At 36.9% G+C, this 15078-nt stretch overlaps 1 protein-coding gene across 2 annotated transcripts in view; it reads right to left on the bottom strand.

Annotated features, from left to right (window-relative positions):
- nlrc11 (NLR family, CARD domain containing 11) overlaps nt 1–15078 on the bottom strand; it is a 45964-nt gene that overhangs the window by 13071 nt on the left and 17815 nt on the right. The window contains exons 1-4 of one of the 2 annotated variants that reach the window (XM_056473939.1): nt 10256–10329; nt 9017–9130; nt 6129–6416; nt 257–2068 (exon numbers count right to left, since the gene is read on the bottom strand). The exons of the other annotated variant lie outside the window; for it this stretch is intronic. Of the exons in view, the coding sequence (XP_056329914.1) occupies nt 257–2068; nt 6129–6416; nt 9017–9078 (2162 nt within the window). The 5' untranslated portion in view covers nt 9079–9130; nt 10256–10329. Of the gene's footprint in view, nt 1–256; nt 2069–6128; nt 6417–9016; nt 9131–10255; nt 10330–15078 lie in introns of those variants that run through there. 2 annotated transcript variants of the gene reach the window in all.

Here is a 15078-nt window from a genome sequence, read left to right as displayed (position 1 = left end):
AGATTCAAATTTAAAATACAAAATGCACATTTCAAAGCACTTCACAGGATCTTTAAGTATAAAAATATCAACAAAGAACTGCATATTTTTACATATGCAAATCTGAAAAAATGCTACACGAATGCAGATATTAAAATAATAAAAAAAACAGTATGGCCTCTTTATCTGCATTATCTGTGAAAATAATAATTACTTTGTCTCTTTAAATATTTAATTAAAGTAGTGAATTAAAGTGATTGCTCTCTGTGACACTTACTCAGCTTTTCTGGATTCTTTAACCACAGGCAGCAGCTTCTGAAGAACATGATCAGCTTTAGTTTCTGCTCCAACAAACTCTTTCAGCCGGAACTCCTCCAGCTTCTTCTCTGAGGTCAACAAAACAAAAGCTACAGCTGACCACTGAGATGAAGAGAGTTTGGACTCTTTTATTTTTCCTGATCTCAGATACTGTTGTATTTCCTCCACTAATGAATAATCACCCAGTTCATTCAGACAGTGAAACAGATTGATGGATTTCTCTGGAGAGTCAATTTTCCTGATCTTCATCTTTATGTATTCAACTGTTTTCTCATTGCTGTCAGAGCTGCTTCTTCTCAGTTTCAGTAGCCCTTGTAGGAGAATCTGATTTGAAGTTACTGACAGACCCAGAAGAAACCGCAGGAAAAGATCCAGATGTCCATTTTTACTCTGTACTGCTTCATCCACAGCTCTATGATGCAGCTCAGATAATACTAATCGATGTATCTGAGATATCATCTCATTGTGTACATAGGGTTCAAAATAGAGAGTTTCCATGGCATCATGTGATTGTGTTCTTTGCTCAAACACATTTCTGTTGTGGTTTGTGAAGGAGAGGTGCACATATAGAGCCGCTAGATGCTCCTGAACACTCAGATGAACAAAGCTGAAGACTTTCCCCTGATACAAGCCAAACTCCTCTCTGAAGATCTGAGTGCACAATCCTGAGTAAACTGAAGCTTCTGCCACATCAATGCCACACTCTCTCAGGTCTTCCTCATAGAAGATTACATTGCCTCTTTCCAGCTGCTCATACGCCAGTTTCCCCAGTCTGAAGATCATGTCTTTGTCTTTTTTTCCAGTATACTTCATGTCTTTGATGTTGATCTGGGTCATCAGGAAGTGTGTGTACATCTGAGTGAGAGTCCTGGGAATCTCTGCAGTCTCTGCTTCACTCAACATCTTCTCCAGAACAGTGGCTGAGATCCAGCAGAACACTGGGATGTGGCACATGATGTAGAGGCTCCTGGAGGACTTGAGGTGTGAGATGATTGTATTGGCCAGACTCTGATCACTGATTCTCTTGCTGAAGTATTCCTCCTTCTGAGGGTCATTGAAGCCTCGTACCTCTGTCACTCGATGGACACACTCAGAGGGGACGAGATCTGCTGCTGCTGGTCTGGAAGTGATCCAGATGAGAGCAGAGGGAAGCAGATTCCCCATAATCAGGTTTGTCAGCAGCACGTCCACTGATGATGTTTTGGTCACATGTTGTAGAGTCTCATTGATTTTGAAATTTAGGGGAAGACGACACTCGTCCAGACCATCAAAGATGAACAATATTTTATATTTGTCACTAAAAATGTCAATGTCTTTAGTTTGAGGGAAAAAGACATGCAGGAGATCTGACAGACTGAGTGTTTTGTCCTTCATCAGATTGATCTCTCTGAAAGGAAGTGGAAATATGAGCTGGACGTCCTGATTCTCCTTCTCCTCAGCCCAGTCCAGGATGAACTTCTGCACAGAGATGGTTTTTCCAATGCCAGCAACTCCCTTCGTCAGCACAGTCCTGATGGCTTTGTCTTGTCCAGGTAAAGGTGTAAAGATGTCTCTGCATTTGATCGCTGTGTCCTCTGTTGTTGATCTCCTGGATTGTGTCTCAATCTGTCTCACCTCATGCTCATTACTGATCTCTCCACTCTCACTCTCTGTGATGTAGAGCTCTGTGTAGATCTCATTCAGGAGTCTTGGGTTACCTTGCGTCACCAGTCCCTCATACAGACACTGAAACTTCCTCAGCAGCTTCAATCTAAATGCACTGAAAAATATACTGTAAAATTAAAAATAACACATTATTTTATTTCAGTCATGGCAACGCTTTTGCAAAAGCCACTTACTTGTTTTTCTCTCTCTCCAAAACACAAACAAATATCAGAATTTCTAAAAATGCATAAGTTGCAAAAAAAAGGAAAGCAAATATGCAATAATTCAACACAGTAAATTTGCAGCATTCATATAGAGCTTATCAGTCCAGAAGACAATTTTCACCTATAAACATTACATTTAAACTAGAAAAACACTACAAAATTAATGTTTTTGCTTATGTAGATGAAGCAGAAAGTAGTAAAAATTGGCGATTTTACAAACTGTACTGCTGTTTCCATACCTCAAATGTACTGACCTATTCAGTAAATGGTATTTTGTCACAAACAATCGTCTGTGAAGATCAGTCTTCTTTATGACAAGGTTTATAAAAAATGAAAGTTGTTAACCTAAAATTTGCATTGTATTCAGTTCAAACTGTGCCAAAGTAAATACCAGAGTGTACAGCGTGTTAAGAGATTTAAAATTTCACACAGGGCCCACATCAGTGTTTTAGCTAAGTAAATATAGCATGGCTTAACTAAATAGACTTGTACTGATTAGTTAACAAATTAGTGTTACACCAGTTACAACATTGCAACACTTTAAAACAATATGTGACACATAATTACAAAAACTTCAAATGTTTACTAATGCACGTTAGGAACGTATGTACAGTATTTTATTAAATCTCACTTTAATGACCTCTAATCTCAAAGGGCTCTATTTTAACGACCTCTAATCTCAAAGGGCTCTATTTTAAAGTCTAAAGTGCATGTCGCAAAAGCATTAAGGGCATGTCCGAATAGGCTTTTGCTATTTTGAGGATGGAAAAATACAGTTTGGCGCAAGGTCTAACAGGGTTGTGCTTATTCTCTTAATGAGTTATGGGTGTGTTTTGAGTATAAAGTGCATTAAGCCAATCAGAGTGCCATCTCCCATTTCTATTTGCTATTTACATGGTGGACTTTGTAAGTGTAAAAACTGAACACTTCACTAGTGAGAAAACAGTTAAACAGAGCATCTGCAGCACAAGGATAAAGAACGAGCCTCCTCCATTCAGCCTCTTTACTTTCTCTTTCTCTCTTTCGTGGATAGGGAAACAATGTTGTAAGCACTCCGCTGAAGACATCCATTGGCCTACATATTTAATTTAGTTTGTTAAGCGCAAAGATTTGTTTCAAACCTATTCCTAAATTCAGTTTTAATTTCGAGCAAACGAATAAATAAACAATAATAACGAAGTGTGGTCAAATAACTGAGTTACATCCAAACACGTGTCCTGTTCTTATGCCCATATAGTCCAAAACCCGACAGGGGGATGAGTCTAAGCTTGTGTTTATTCAAAACAAATATAAATATGCAGATAATAACAAATACTGCTAATAATAATAACATTATACAAAAGCAAATTGTCTTGAATAAGCTGAAAAAGAATGAATAAGATGAAGAAGGCATGGAGGCAGTGGTTTTTATATTTATGTAGAAAATAATAATTTTTGTAATATTTTAATCCTTAAATTCTTCTTCATATGTAAAGATATTTGTTTATTGCTGTACATCCTGTGTGTATTAAGCAATGAGTAAGGTTTAAGGCGCACAACTAACTCAATCTGCGTTGGACTTTAGACCTGCTTTCAGCTGGTCTATTGCACAGTCTATTTCAGTTCCTTAAAATAGCAACGCAACAACAATGCACATTAACACACCACTATTCTAGCCCGGCACACCCACGAGTCCACAAAGTGGCACAAATGGATGTGCTATTTAAACAATGTGGCGGAAAATGGAAAATTAGGGTTGACCTGTTCTGAAAATAGCAACACATCGCAACAAACACATCTTATTGTGCTGGGTGTATGATAGTCTTACTAAGCTAGAATGCTTTTACAACTTAATGTCATGCTTTGAGACTTATGGCCAATGTTGTCACATCAACAAAAATTCATCTAAACCAAGAAAACTAAAATTATACATAAATTAAGCAAACTCACAAAATGAGAATGAAAGTAATAGGTTGAAATATTCATACCCAGCACTAAACTCTATTATAAACCAGAGAAACTTATACAAATAGAGAGATAATGATTATTTATAAACAAAAATTTCAATACTAGATAATATACATATTCTAATATACATGAGCTCACACATGAGTTAATAATCTCGAATATCAACATAAGTTTGAAACAGTAAAAACAATAACGTACGTGATACATAAACACTACTACTTATCATTGACGCACAAAATTCTGGCTGGAAAACAAAGCACAAGCAATTTCTCTCTAGTACAAAAACAAACTACAGTCATCAGACTGTAAATTTCAGACCTATGCTGTGTTTTGATTGGCCGTCCATACCGGTGATCGGTGATCATTATCATGTGCAAACTCGCTGACCTCTTTTACACCCAACTATGATAATAGTACTTGGTGAGATGTCTCTTTTATGTCTCTTTTAAGAGACCAGTATTTTGAGGGCTATCCTGCCTAATCCAAATGAGAAAAAATACACATCATCATCATTTTCAGTTAAAAAGATAGTTCACCTAAACATGACAATTCTGTCATTATTTACTCAGCTTTGATTTGCTTCAAACCAGTTTGAGTTTCTTTCTTCTGTTAAACACAAAAAAGATACTTTTCAAGCTGTTTGGGCAGCCATATGTGCATGAATGGTGTATAGACTGTCATATTGGGGTGATATAACCACACCCAGTGCTTTTTTTTTTCAATTTAACAACATAAAAAATGGTGGACCAACTGGAGCCGTTTTCAAATTGACCGCTACTTGACGTAGGAGAGCGGTCCCGCCGCCCACCAATATTGATTGACAGGCGCGTCATCATATCCTCAGTTTGTTGATTCATGTCCGCCATTTTCAGCGTGAGTCAAAGCGATATCACTAAAGGAACACCCTAGCTCTATTTTTAGATGCAAGGCTCATTGGGCTCAACACAAGATCAATATTCTCCACATTATCGCTCTAATCGGAATTATTGGTTGTATCTTTAGGTAGGTTTACAAACATGTGTACTTCTCATTGAGTCTAGCTTATACTTCAGCCGTTTGCATTTCTCGCGATCCCAGAAGCTCCCTGTGATCTTAACTAGCATGCGTTTTAGAATTCTAAACATGGGTTTCTATCAGGGTACACTCAAGTCGACGGCTGGGCGCCGCGGACCGCTGCAGAAACCTTTGTTTAGAATTCAAAAATGCGTGGCGCGACGATTCGGGACACTTCATGCTTCTGGTGCGCCACAAAGAGTGTCTGGTGTGCCGTGTCGCGGCTTCGAGCGGCGCATCCGGTGCCTCAGTCAAAGTTAATTCAGTGTGCGTGGTTATTAGTTTCTGTGTACAAGCTCAGCACTTGAAACTAACACACAGTTGGCTGTAAAACTGTACAAAGACACAAATGATTTTGTACTCTCTGCTTGGTCTGTGTCCGAGTCGTATATGTACGACTGAATGGTGATCCTCTCTCTCCTTCTCCGTCTGCCTGTCAGACTCTGTTTCAAATGCAGAGCGGGTGAGCTCATGGCCCCGCCCCCTTGTTACATGGCGGGAAGACGAAACTAATTTACATGTGAAGCAACACACCCCTAAATCAGCGAACTGTGGACACGCCCCCAACATGACACTTTTAACACATTATAATAAAAAAATCTGAATTGTGTTTTAAACTGAAGCTAAACTGGCACACTCAGAAGAACCATAATATTAATATTAAATCATAAAAAAGAGGTAAACTATGTGCCCTTTAATGAATGGTGGAAACCTGTAACCATTGACATCCATAGAAGGAAAGAACAAATACTTTGAAAGTCAATGGTTACAGGTTTCCAACATTTTTCAAAATCACTTCACACCTTCAAGCAAATCTCAAACTGTTTTGGATCAAGTCATGGGTGAACAAATGGTGGCAGAATTGACATTTTTGAGTGAACTGTGCCTTTAACACAATGTCTAAATGCGTTGTATATGTACAGCATATAATAAGAATGTATATATATGAAGAAAGATTTGTACCTAATGAAAGATGGTTCTCTGCTACTTAAAAGTGATGGTGGATCCATAAACCAGGTGCTCTTCATAGACACAAGACTGGACAGTAGTACATGTGATGGCTTGTTCTTATCACGTAGAAGGGGTGGTGGATCCATAGACCAGGCACTCTTCATAGACACAAGACTGGACTGTAGTATTTGTGATGGCTTGTACTTATCACGTAGAAGGGGTGGTGGATCCATAGACCAGGCACTCTTCATAGACACAAGACTGGATTCTGAGAAGTCTGATTGTGTCTGTTGAAATGATCTGTAAAAAGGAAAATTGGTGCATCTCTCACAAAACATATTGTGCTATAAAAGTCTTGCTATTAGCATATCTTTGCAAAATTTTTTGTGGAAGAGATGAGGTGTGCATCATGAAATGATGTCAATGTCATTAAATTCAGACACAGTGAAAGACACAAATAAATATTATTTATGTTTATAATATAAAAGATAAATTATTGTAATGGCACCAGTTCACCATGAGTACTAGCAGTTGCACCCACATACAGTTGAAGTCAGAATTATTAGCCCCCCTGAATTATTAGCCCCCTTGTTTATTTTTTCCCCAATTTCTGTTTAACGGAGAATTTTCTTCAACACATTTCTAAAGATAATAGTTTTAATAACTCATTTCTAACTGATTTATTTTATCTTTGTCATGATGACAGTAAATAATATTTGACTAGATATTTTTCAAGACACTTCAATACAGCTTAAAGTGACATTTAAAGGCTTAACTAGGTTAATTAGGTTAACTAGGCAGGTTAGGGTAATTAGGCAAGTTATTGTATAATGATGGTTTGTTCTGTAGACTATCAGAAAAAAAAGATTAAAGGGGCTAATAATATTGACCTTAAAATGTTTTTTAAACAACTAAACAAAATAAAATAAAACAAATAAGGTTTTTCCAGAAGAAAACATATTATCAGCAGAGTAGCCGCGGGGTCTTAAAATCATTGAAAAAATCTTAAATTTGATAATCTCAAATTAAAGCCTTAATAGCCTTAAATTTGGAATATAAAGTCTCGGATTTTGTTACAAAGATCTTACTTTATTGATTTATTTTTGCTTTTCCTAGGATTAAAGTTCATACCGTAACAAAATTAACTGTTACTAATGTAGGCTAATAAAAAATTCATGCAGTGTAACGTTGTGTGCATCTTGCGCTCCATGTGATAGCAGAAAGATAGTCGCTAGCCTAGTTTGTCGGCTAAAATGGGAAAGTGTTGGATTAATCCGCTGTGGCCAAGGAATCCGAATTACGTTTAAGTCAAACCTGTGCCACGAAATGACAGTGACGCCTACTGCTGTTGGTGGCGGATATCTTTTAAGCTAGCAGCGATGGGTGTTACGGCCCTGGACTCCCATATGAAGGGTGCCAAACACACCGCATGTAGTACTGCTCATCAGCGCTAACCACCTATTGAGCAGTTCTGTGCACCGGAGACCTCTTCGGTTATTGAAACAGCTTTGGCTATCAGTAATGAAGAAATTTCTACATTAGGCAGAGGTGATGTGGGTCCTTAAAACAATCTCTGAGCACATCGAATAAGAACATCACAGAGGTTTTCAAAACCATGTTTCCTCACTCCGAGGTTGCAGCTACATTCTCGTGTGGAGGCAACAAAACTCCATATATTACTAAATTTGTATTGACTCCTTTTATTACTAAAGAACTGACTGACCAGGTCAATGAGACCAACGGGTTTGTGGTCATGTTTGACGAGTGTCTCAACAAGATGACGAAAAGAAAGCAGTTGGACCTTCATATTCACTACTTTGTGGATGACCACGCTGTTGCATATGTATTAAATATAACTGATAATTGAAATACATTTTTTATTTAATTCAAGCAGCCCACTTAATTATTACATAATTATTTTCTAGGATTCAAAATTTATACAGATTTGACATTTTCAACTCATACTTGTCAGAATGGGTTCGAAGTTCGCATTGAATTTCATTTGAAATGGTATTAAAAAGGTCTTAAAAAGCCTTGAATTTTATGTGGAGGATCCCGGGGCTACCCTGTATCAGACATTCTGTGAAAATTTCCTTGCACTGTTAAACATCATTTGGGAAAGATTTACATCCATACACACTCACTCACACTTATACACTACGGCCAATTTAGCTTTCCCAATGTATCTGTACCGCATGTCTTTGGACTGTGGGGAAAACCAGAGCACCTGGAGGAAACCTACGCGAATGCAGGGAGAACATGCAAACTCCACACAGAAACGCCAACTGACCCAGTCGAGGCTCGAACCAGCGACCTTCTTGCTGTGAGGCGACAGCACTACCTACTGCTACACTGCGTCGCCCACATACATACACATACGTATTTTACTGTACACTACATTCTACGGTACACTCTCAGAAAATAAAGGTACGAGAACTGTCACTGGGGTGGTACCTTTTTAAAAGGTACACATTTGTAACTAGAGTCAATTTAGGCACTTCAAGGGTACATATTAGTACTTAAAAAGTACAAAAGAGTACCTCTGGTATTTTTAGGGACGAATATATACCTCTGATGTAACAATATGGACCCTTTAGTTACAAATGTGTATCTTTTAAAAAGGTACCACCGCTGTGACAGCTTTCATACCTTTATTTCTGAGAGTGTATATAAATATGGAAGAAAGTGCACTTGCTTCTAATTACGTGGATTGCAAATTTTTTTTATAATTTAAAACTATAGTGTTAATTATTAAGTTCTTGTCCCTTTGCAGAAGAAGAGATAATACCAAATGTCTATAAAATAATATAAAACAGGCAAATCTTTACTTACACTGAGTACCAGACTTTTTATATCAAATATATGTACATAAGCAATCTTGTTTGTGTATCAATATGTACCTGATTGGTGAACAAATTTCTTCATGGCTGGATGATGTGTCTTCTATAAATATGTTGTCCATATTGGAGCTGGATTGTAGATGGATTTCCTCCACCTTCACCAAACTCACAAATCTAAACCAACACAGAGTCAAAAAATAATAACTATTAGTGTTATTTTAAACCTTTTTTTTTTATGTATATATTTTAAACTGTTAACTTTAAATTAAGTTAACGTAAAATTGACAGAATAAGATGACTGAAAGTATTTTCTTTAAAAGAAATTACAAACTCATACACAGTTTAGTCCTCTGACTCTGCCTCTAGTGACAGTCTGAAGGGTTTAAAAATGCATGTAAATAACTATTGAAAACATCTGTATACATGATTTGTTGACTGTACAATAGGTTACAGCATATAGAAGTTATTTTTATTTTTAATATTACATCTTAACTACTCAAACCTGAGGGAATTACTGGATGGAAATGCTAAGGCTTCAATTTGAAAGAATGATTTAATGTTAAAGGTACTTGTAATGTGGCCTAATTATTAGCCTAATTTTATAACTGGGCCAGCTGTCCATGTATTCCTGTTTTGCCATTATTTGCACATTTGGCAGGAAATAAAATATAACTTGTTTGTTAGTTAGTAGAGTTAGTAGTTATTTTAATTTAAAGTTAATATTAATTTAATGTAAACTATTCATTTTTAGTTTTAATATTGGGGAGTAAAAACAAGCCGAAAAATAACAACAGTAGCCATTGGGGTAGGTTTTATATTCACACATTCGTTCAGTGACAACAAGACACACTCCCTATTGTTTACCATGGTACTTTTGAATATTCAGTCGGAAATCAATTACCAGGTATGACCTGAAAACAACATTTGGGATATTTATTCGACAGTGAACAATGTTAGACTTAGTCATCGGAGCGTGCTAATATGATTTCACTATTTCAAGCAAACAATACTTTTCTCAAATGATATTATTAGAGAATTCCAAATGTGTGAATATAAAACCAATGTTACCTCAAAACAGCAGCCTATGCGAACGTGAATGTGATATTTATATGATTTAAAAAATAATTAAGGATATACTGTGGTAATTATGCTAGCAACTGCCTCAAGCAGGGCAATGGCCATCGACTAAAAACCCGAACGGTAAATTACTGCATGCAGTTTAGGCCTACACAAGACGCATCCATATATAGGCTGCAATTTAAGCTTCCTGCACAAATAAGAATGATTTTGTAAACTCACTTTTTATTCCTTTTGATGATATGACCCAGTTTGCGAAATGGCTTCCGACCAACAAACTTTGAGTTTCGATTTGAGTCAGCTTCTCTCAGTGTAATCTGAGCTGCATGCACTCACGTAACCCCACCCCCACAGTGAAGTCCCTAGCTCCGTGCAGTTTCAGATTGCATCATCAAGGCTGCAATCAGCCAGATACGCAATTCATTTTGTGGTCCGCTCTTTAAAGCACTCGGTACGCTCAGAATAGAGAGATCATACCGAGGTGTCAGATTGCCTTTTTTCCTGCTACGTATGCTTCATCAAACGTTTTTATCCCTGTTTTTTGGTGTTCGCCTATTGTTTTGCTATTTTAGTTTTGACAGCTGTTGCAGTTGCGAGATATTGCAGTTTGTTCCTTGAGGGAAAATTTTTGTACCATGCCAAACCAAAATGTACTTTTGGTTTTTAAAACCTGCAGATACAATATTGTACCTTCATTAAAGCTACAAATCTGATCTATGAAGTAAACACTATAGTGACAAGACACTTTGTACCGTACACTGTGTCAAATATGTTCCCTCAAGAACATTTAAAAGGCCTTTGCTATATCCAATATGTGTCAATTTATTTTCAGTAAATATAAAACATCAAATACATTTTATAAACAATATTTCAGTTTACAAAAAAAAAATATTTTTTGTGTACATACACATTTTAATTTACGAAACATAATTTACCATTCAGTACTTTAACATAAATCAAGAAATCTATTCGCTGCTAAACATTTCACAATAGTTTTCAGAAAAATGTTACAGAAATACATTCTCCCATGTACAATATAAAACTTTTTTTTCTCCAATTTTCACACAATACCTTTGTAATCCCTTAACAGTTCATTTAATGTACTTAATTTTAAAATAGAAATAGAATTATGCAAAAGTATTGTAACAAGAAATGCACAATATACTATTTTATAGGGGAGTTGCTGTGCAAATCTGGCTTAAACATACCAAAGGTCATAAAGCATTAAAAAAGTCAACTGCATGGTAGTGCAGTTCCTCTCCTGGCATCATAGAAAACCAATCCTTCTCATATGAAACATGAAATGCATGAAAACGACAATTATCCTCTTCAGTGACATTGCTATCTAGTCAAATGTGAGTTTTATTTTCTGTATACATTACACCTAAACAACTAATTCTTGGGGAAAATTTTGATCAAGTTCAAAGTAACACAAGTAAACTCATGAACATAAATCAGTCCTATATGTTAGATTAGTTTTACAGTACTAAAATGTAGCTCGTCCTATGTCAAACCACTAAATTAAACATTTTAGTGATAAAGAGGCGAAAAGAACAGGAGAGGGTTGTCTGCTTTCTGTTCAAATGGCTGCAAGCCTCCAAGTACTTCAAACAATAGACCTTTTTCACAGCGGAATTGAATACAGGAAGCACCCTCCGAAGCAATGTTTTGCGGTTTCCGGTTTTGCTTACAGTCGCAGAAACATGACAGCCTCAGGACATCGGATGACATTTTCACTGTCAACTTTGCTGTAATTTGGACAAGAACAGGTTGTTCGCTTGGTTAATGAACTGATGTAGCCTAAGTAAATCAGCATTTAAAAGGAATTTGTGCAGAAAATGTGTCTTACACGAAGCGTTTGCAACGTTAGGTTACAGTAAGGTGTGCAGCCAACAGCATAAGATCTGCTAACTCAAGCCATTCGTTAGCAAAAATAACTATTTAACATCCAGCAGGATTAGTTTTATGTTAATAGTTGTCCGTAAGCTGTGCTAACCCCCTCCTTCCTTTGTATTCAGGGTGAGAGACAGGCGAGTTGCTATCGGTCAATGCGAAAGAGGAGCCCCGTAATGACAGGTTGCTTAATGCTCGTAAGGTTTACTCAAGTCTGGAAACATAATTCAGCTCCAACTCGCTGGAAAAAAATAAATATATTTGTTGTTGTGTTCAGTTTTTGAATACGATTCTATTAAAGCACTTCAGTTTAACACTAATTACTAAATTTTAAAGCAAATATGTTCAAAACAGTCCGTCTGTAGCGTATAGGGTGTGTTTCTGCTGAATCTTTAGGTTAAAGTTAGTTCATGTTCCAGTTCGTTTTGTTCATCTGCTTTGAATGTTTTTATTATTTATTTAAAGAACAGCAAATAACATTTTACAACACAAAAAATATACATGCCAGGGGGTAATTATAAATAAAATACAAATATACAAAATGTACATATGTAATAATTAAATAAATACATTATAGAGTTCACAGTTTTTTAAAGTGGGTAGGCTTCCTTGTTTAAAGAGTCTCTGATGCTGGTAATAAACAAGCATATTTCAGTGATCAATACCTTAAAATTTGGTTGCTTATTAGTAAATTAGACAGTAAAGCCAAAAAGTACATTTTTTCCACAATGATGAAAGAGGTTTTGAACACTGAAAATTGTTAATAATTGTTTGCAGCTCTTCCTCTTGTACACTCTCAGAAATAAAGGTACAGGAGCTGTCACTGGGGCAGTACCTTTTCAAAAGGTACATATTTGTAACCAAAGAGTCCACAGTGGTACCTCGAAGGTGCATATTAGTGCCCAAATGTACCTAAAAAGTACCTTTGAGGTACCATTGTGGACTCTTTGGGTACAAATATGTACCTTTTGAAAAGGTACTGCCCCAGTGACAGCTCCTGTACCTTTATTTCTGAGAGTGTACCATGCCAAAATAAGTGTAAAACAGTCTCCTCATATTCATTACAGAAATACAATTTACATCAATTCCACTTTTAAATTTTTGTAAATAATGTTTTGCTGGATAAAATCTGTGGAGAAGTTTATAGGATATTTCTTTAATTTTGTTTCTTACCTGATATCTCTGTGGTAACATGCAGCCACACTTTTTTCAGCAAATCAAGTCACCCTTTAATAAAGACATCCAATAAAACTTTATATAAGGAACAGTAGTGATTTCTTTTTGGAAAAGAGTTTGAAAAGCTCTATTATTACTCTTGGTGTTTACTGTAAAACAAGTTTTGCCAACATAAGATTTAGTAAAATCAAGACGATGGTCTTGATTAATACCACTAAATAACATATGGGTCTCTGAAGGAATTGAATAAATAACTACTACAATAATACTGTGATGAGAAAGGAATTCATTGTAAGAAAAGTATACCGTCTTTATTATAAAACTGACTAACCAAATTAATTTTGTTGTAAAAAAAAATAGCATTTGTATTAGTTGTCTATTATTCCAATGTGGGGGGGGGAAATTATGCTTATATTTTAATGATCTTGATAGGAGCACTTGTTTGTGGAAGGCAGATAACTTAACTGGAATTTTGTCTATATTATAATTTCACATCTAAATAAAACCACCAATAAGACCACCAATATTTGATAAAACATAATGATCTCCGATTTGAAGTGCATACTGCACATGAGCGTACTCTGGCATATCATTTGAAATGAAAGACATTCATTCCGTCTAATTAATTTCACCCATAATTTCCTCCGTCCTGTGTCTTTTCGTGGAAACTGAGGTAAGGATGTCACTTTTTTAAGCTGGAGCAGCCAGGAAGGCTGCAATAACAGTGACGAGACGACTCTGCCGTTCTATCTTACTCTGTTCCATTGGAACCGGATGTTGTGGTCCGCCGTTTCGCTTACCGGAACCAGGAAGTGTGAAAAAGGCCTACTGTGGCCAGTGGCGGGTCACGTGACCTGACAGTGGCAGCCGCCAGGGTCCAATTGCCTGGTCATGTGACCTGCCAGTGGCGGGTTAGTTGCAGTAGCGTCTAGTGTGTCCTTTGTCGCTTTTTCTTTCTCTGCTTTTATTTACTCGTTATCATCATGAGTATAATTTTATGAAGTGTTTTTTCATTGGGTATTCTTTAGTCTATATCACACGTGTCAAAGCCAGTTCCTGAAGGGCAGCAGCTCTGCACAGTTTAGTTCCAACCCTAATTAAACACACCTGATCAAACTAATTGAGTGCTTTAGACTTGTTTGATACCTACAGATAGGTGTGTTGAAGCAAGGCTGGAACTAAACTCTGCAGGGCTCCGGCCCTCCAGGAATTGACTTTGACACCCCTGGTCTATATGTTTCCGTCACTGACATTTGCAGCAATGTTTCCTCAAAGTAGGTCTTACTACGTTCGCTTTCACTCTCTCAGACTGGTGGGTTCAGTCAGCAGACAGCGAGCTCCGAGTTTACCGCATTTGCTTTAACTGTCTTTGCAGCGTTACACATTGTTGCATTGATTTCTTATTATGAAATTGTGTATATTATTCAGCTTAATTCCAGATACGGTCCTCAAATAGCCGGGATTACAACTGGCTGGTCACATCTTCCCCAGCTTCCCCAGCGCATTCGCACTCCGAGATCGACATTTCTCTGCACTCTCGATAAGAGCAATCAAAATTGTATGTATAATATTTTTTATTCCTTACAGTCTATTGAGTTACATCAGTGATGTTTCCAGTAAATTTATCCCAAATAAGGTCTTCAAACGACCTGAAAACTGACTGGTGGGTTACCGACGCAAATCATGCAATCAGCAGACAGGGAGCTCCGCGTTTGCTTTAACTTTCTCTGCAGCTTTATACATTGATTTATCATCATGAAAATACTCTTCTGGACCTTTTCTATTACAAATTGTGTATATTAGTCATTTTATTTCCAGATACGGTCCTCAAATGGCCGGGATTACAACTGGCTGGTCATGCTTCCCCCCAGCAGCTCTGTAAGACTTCAGTAAAGTTAGCAACAGATTCGCATTTTCCGGATCAATAACTCATGACCGAACATTGTTCCTACACAAATAGGACCTCTTTTCAACTG

The sequence above is a fragment of the Danio aesculapii genome, chromosome 15 (assembly GCF_903798145.1).
Source record: "Danio aesculapii chromosome 15, fDanAes4.1, whole genome shotgun sequence".
Lineage (NCBI taxonomy): Eukaryota > Metazoa > Chordata > Actinopteri > Cypriniformes > Danionidae > Danio > Danio aesculapii.
The sequence above is the reverse complement of the archived record's forward strand: the minus strand, read 5'-3'. Positions and strand labels throughout refer to the sequence as shown.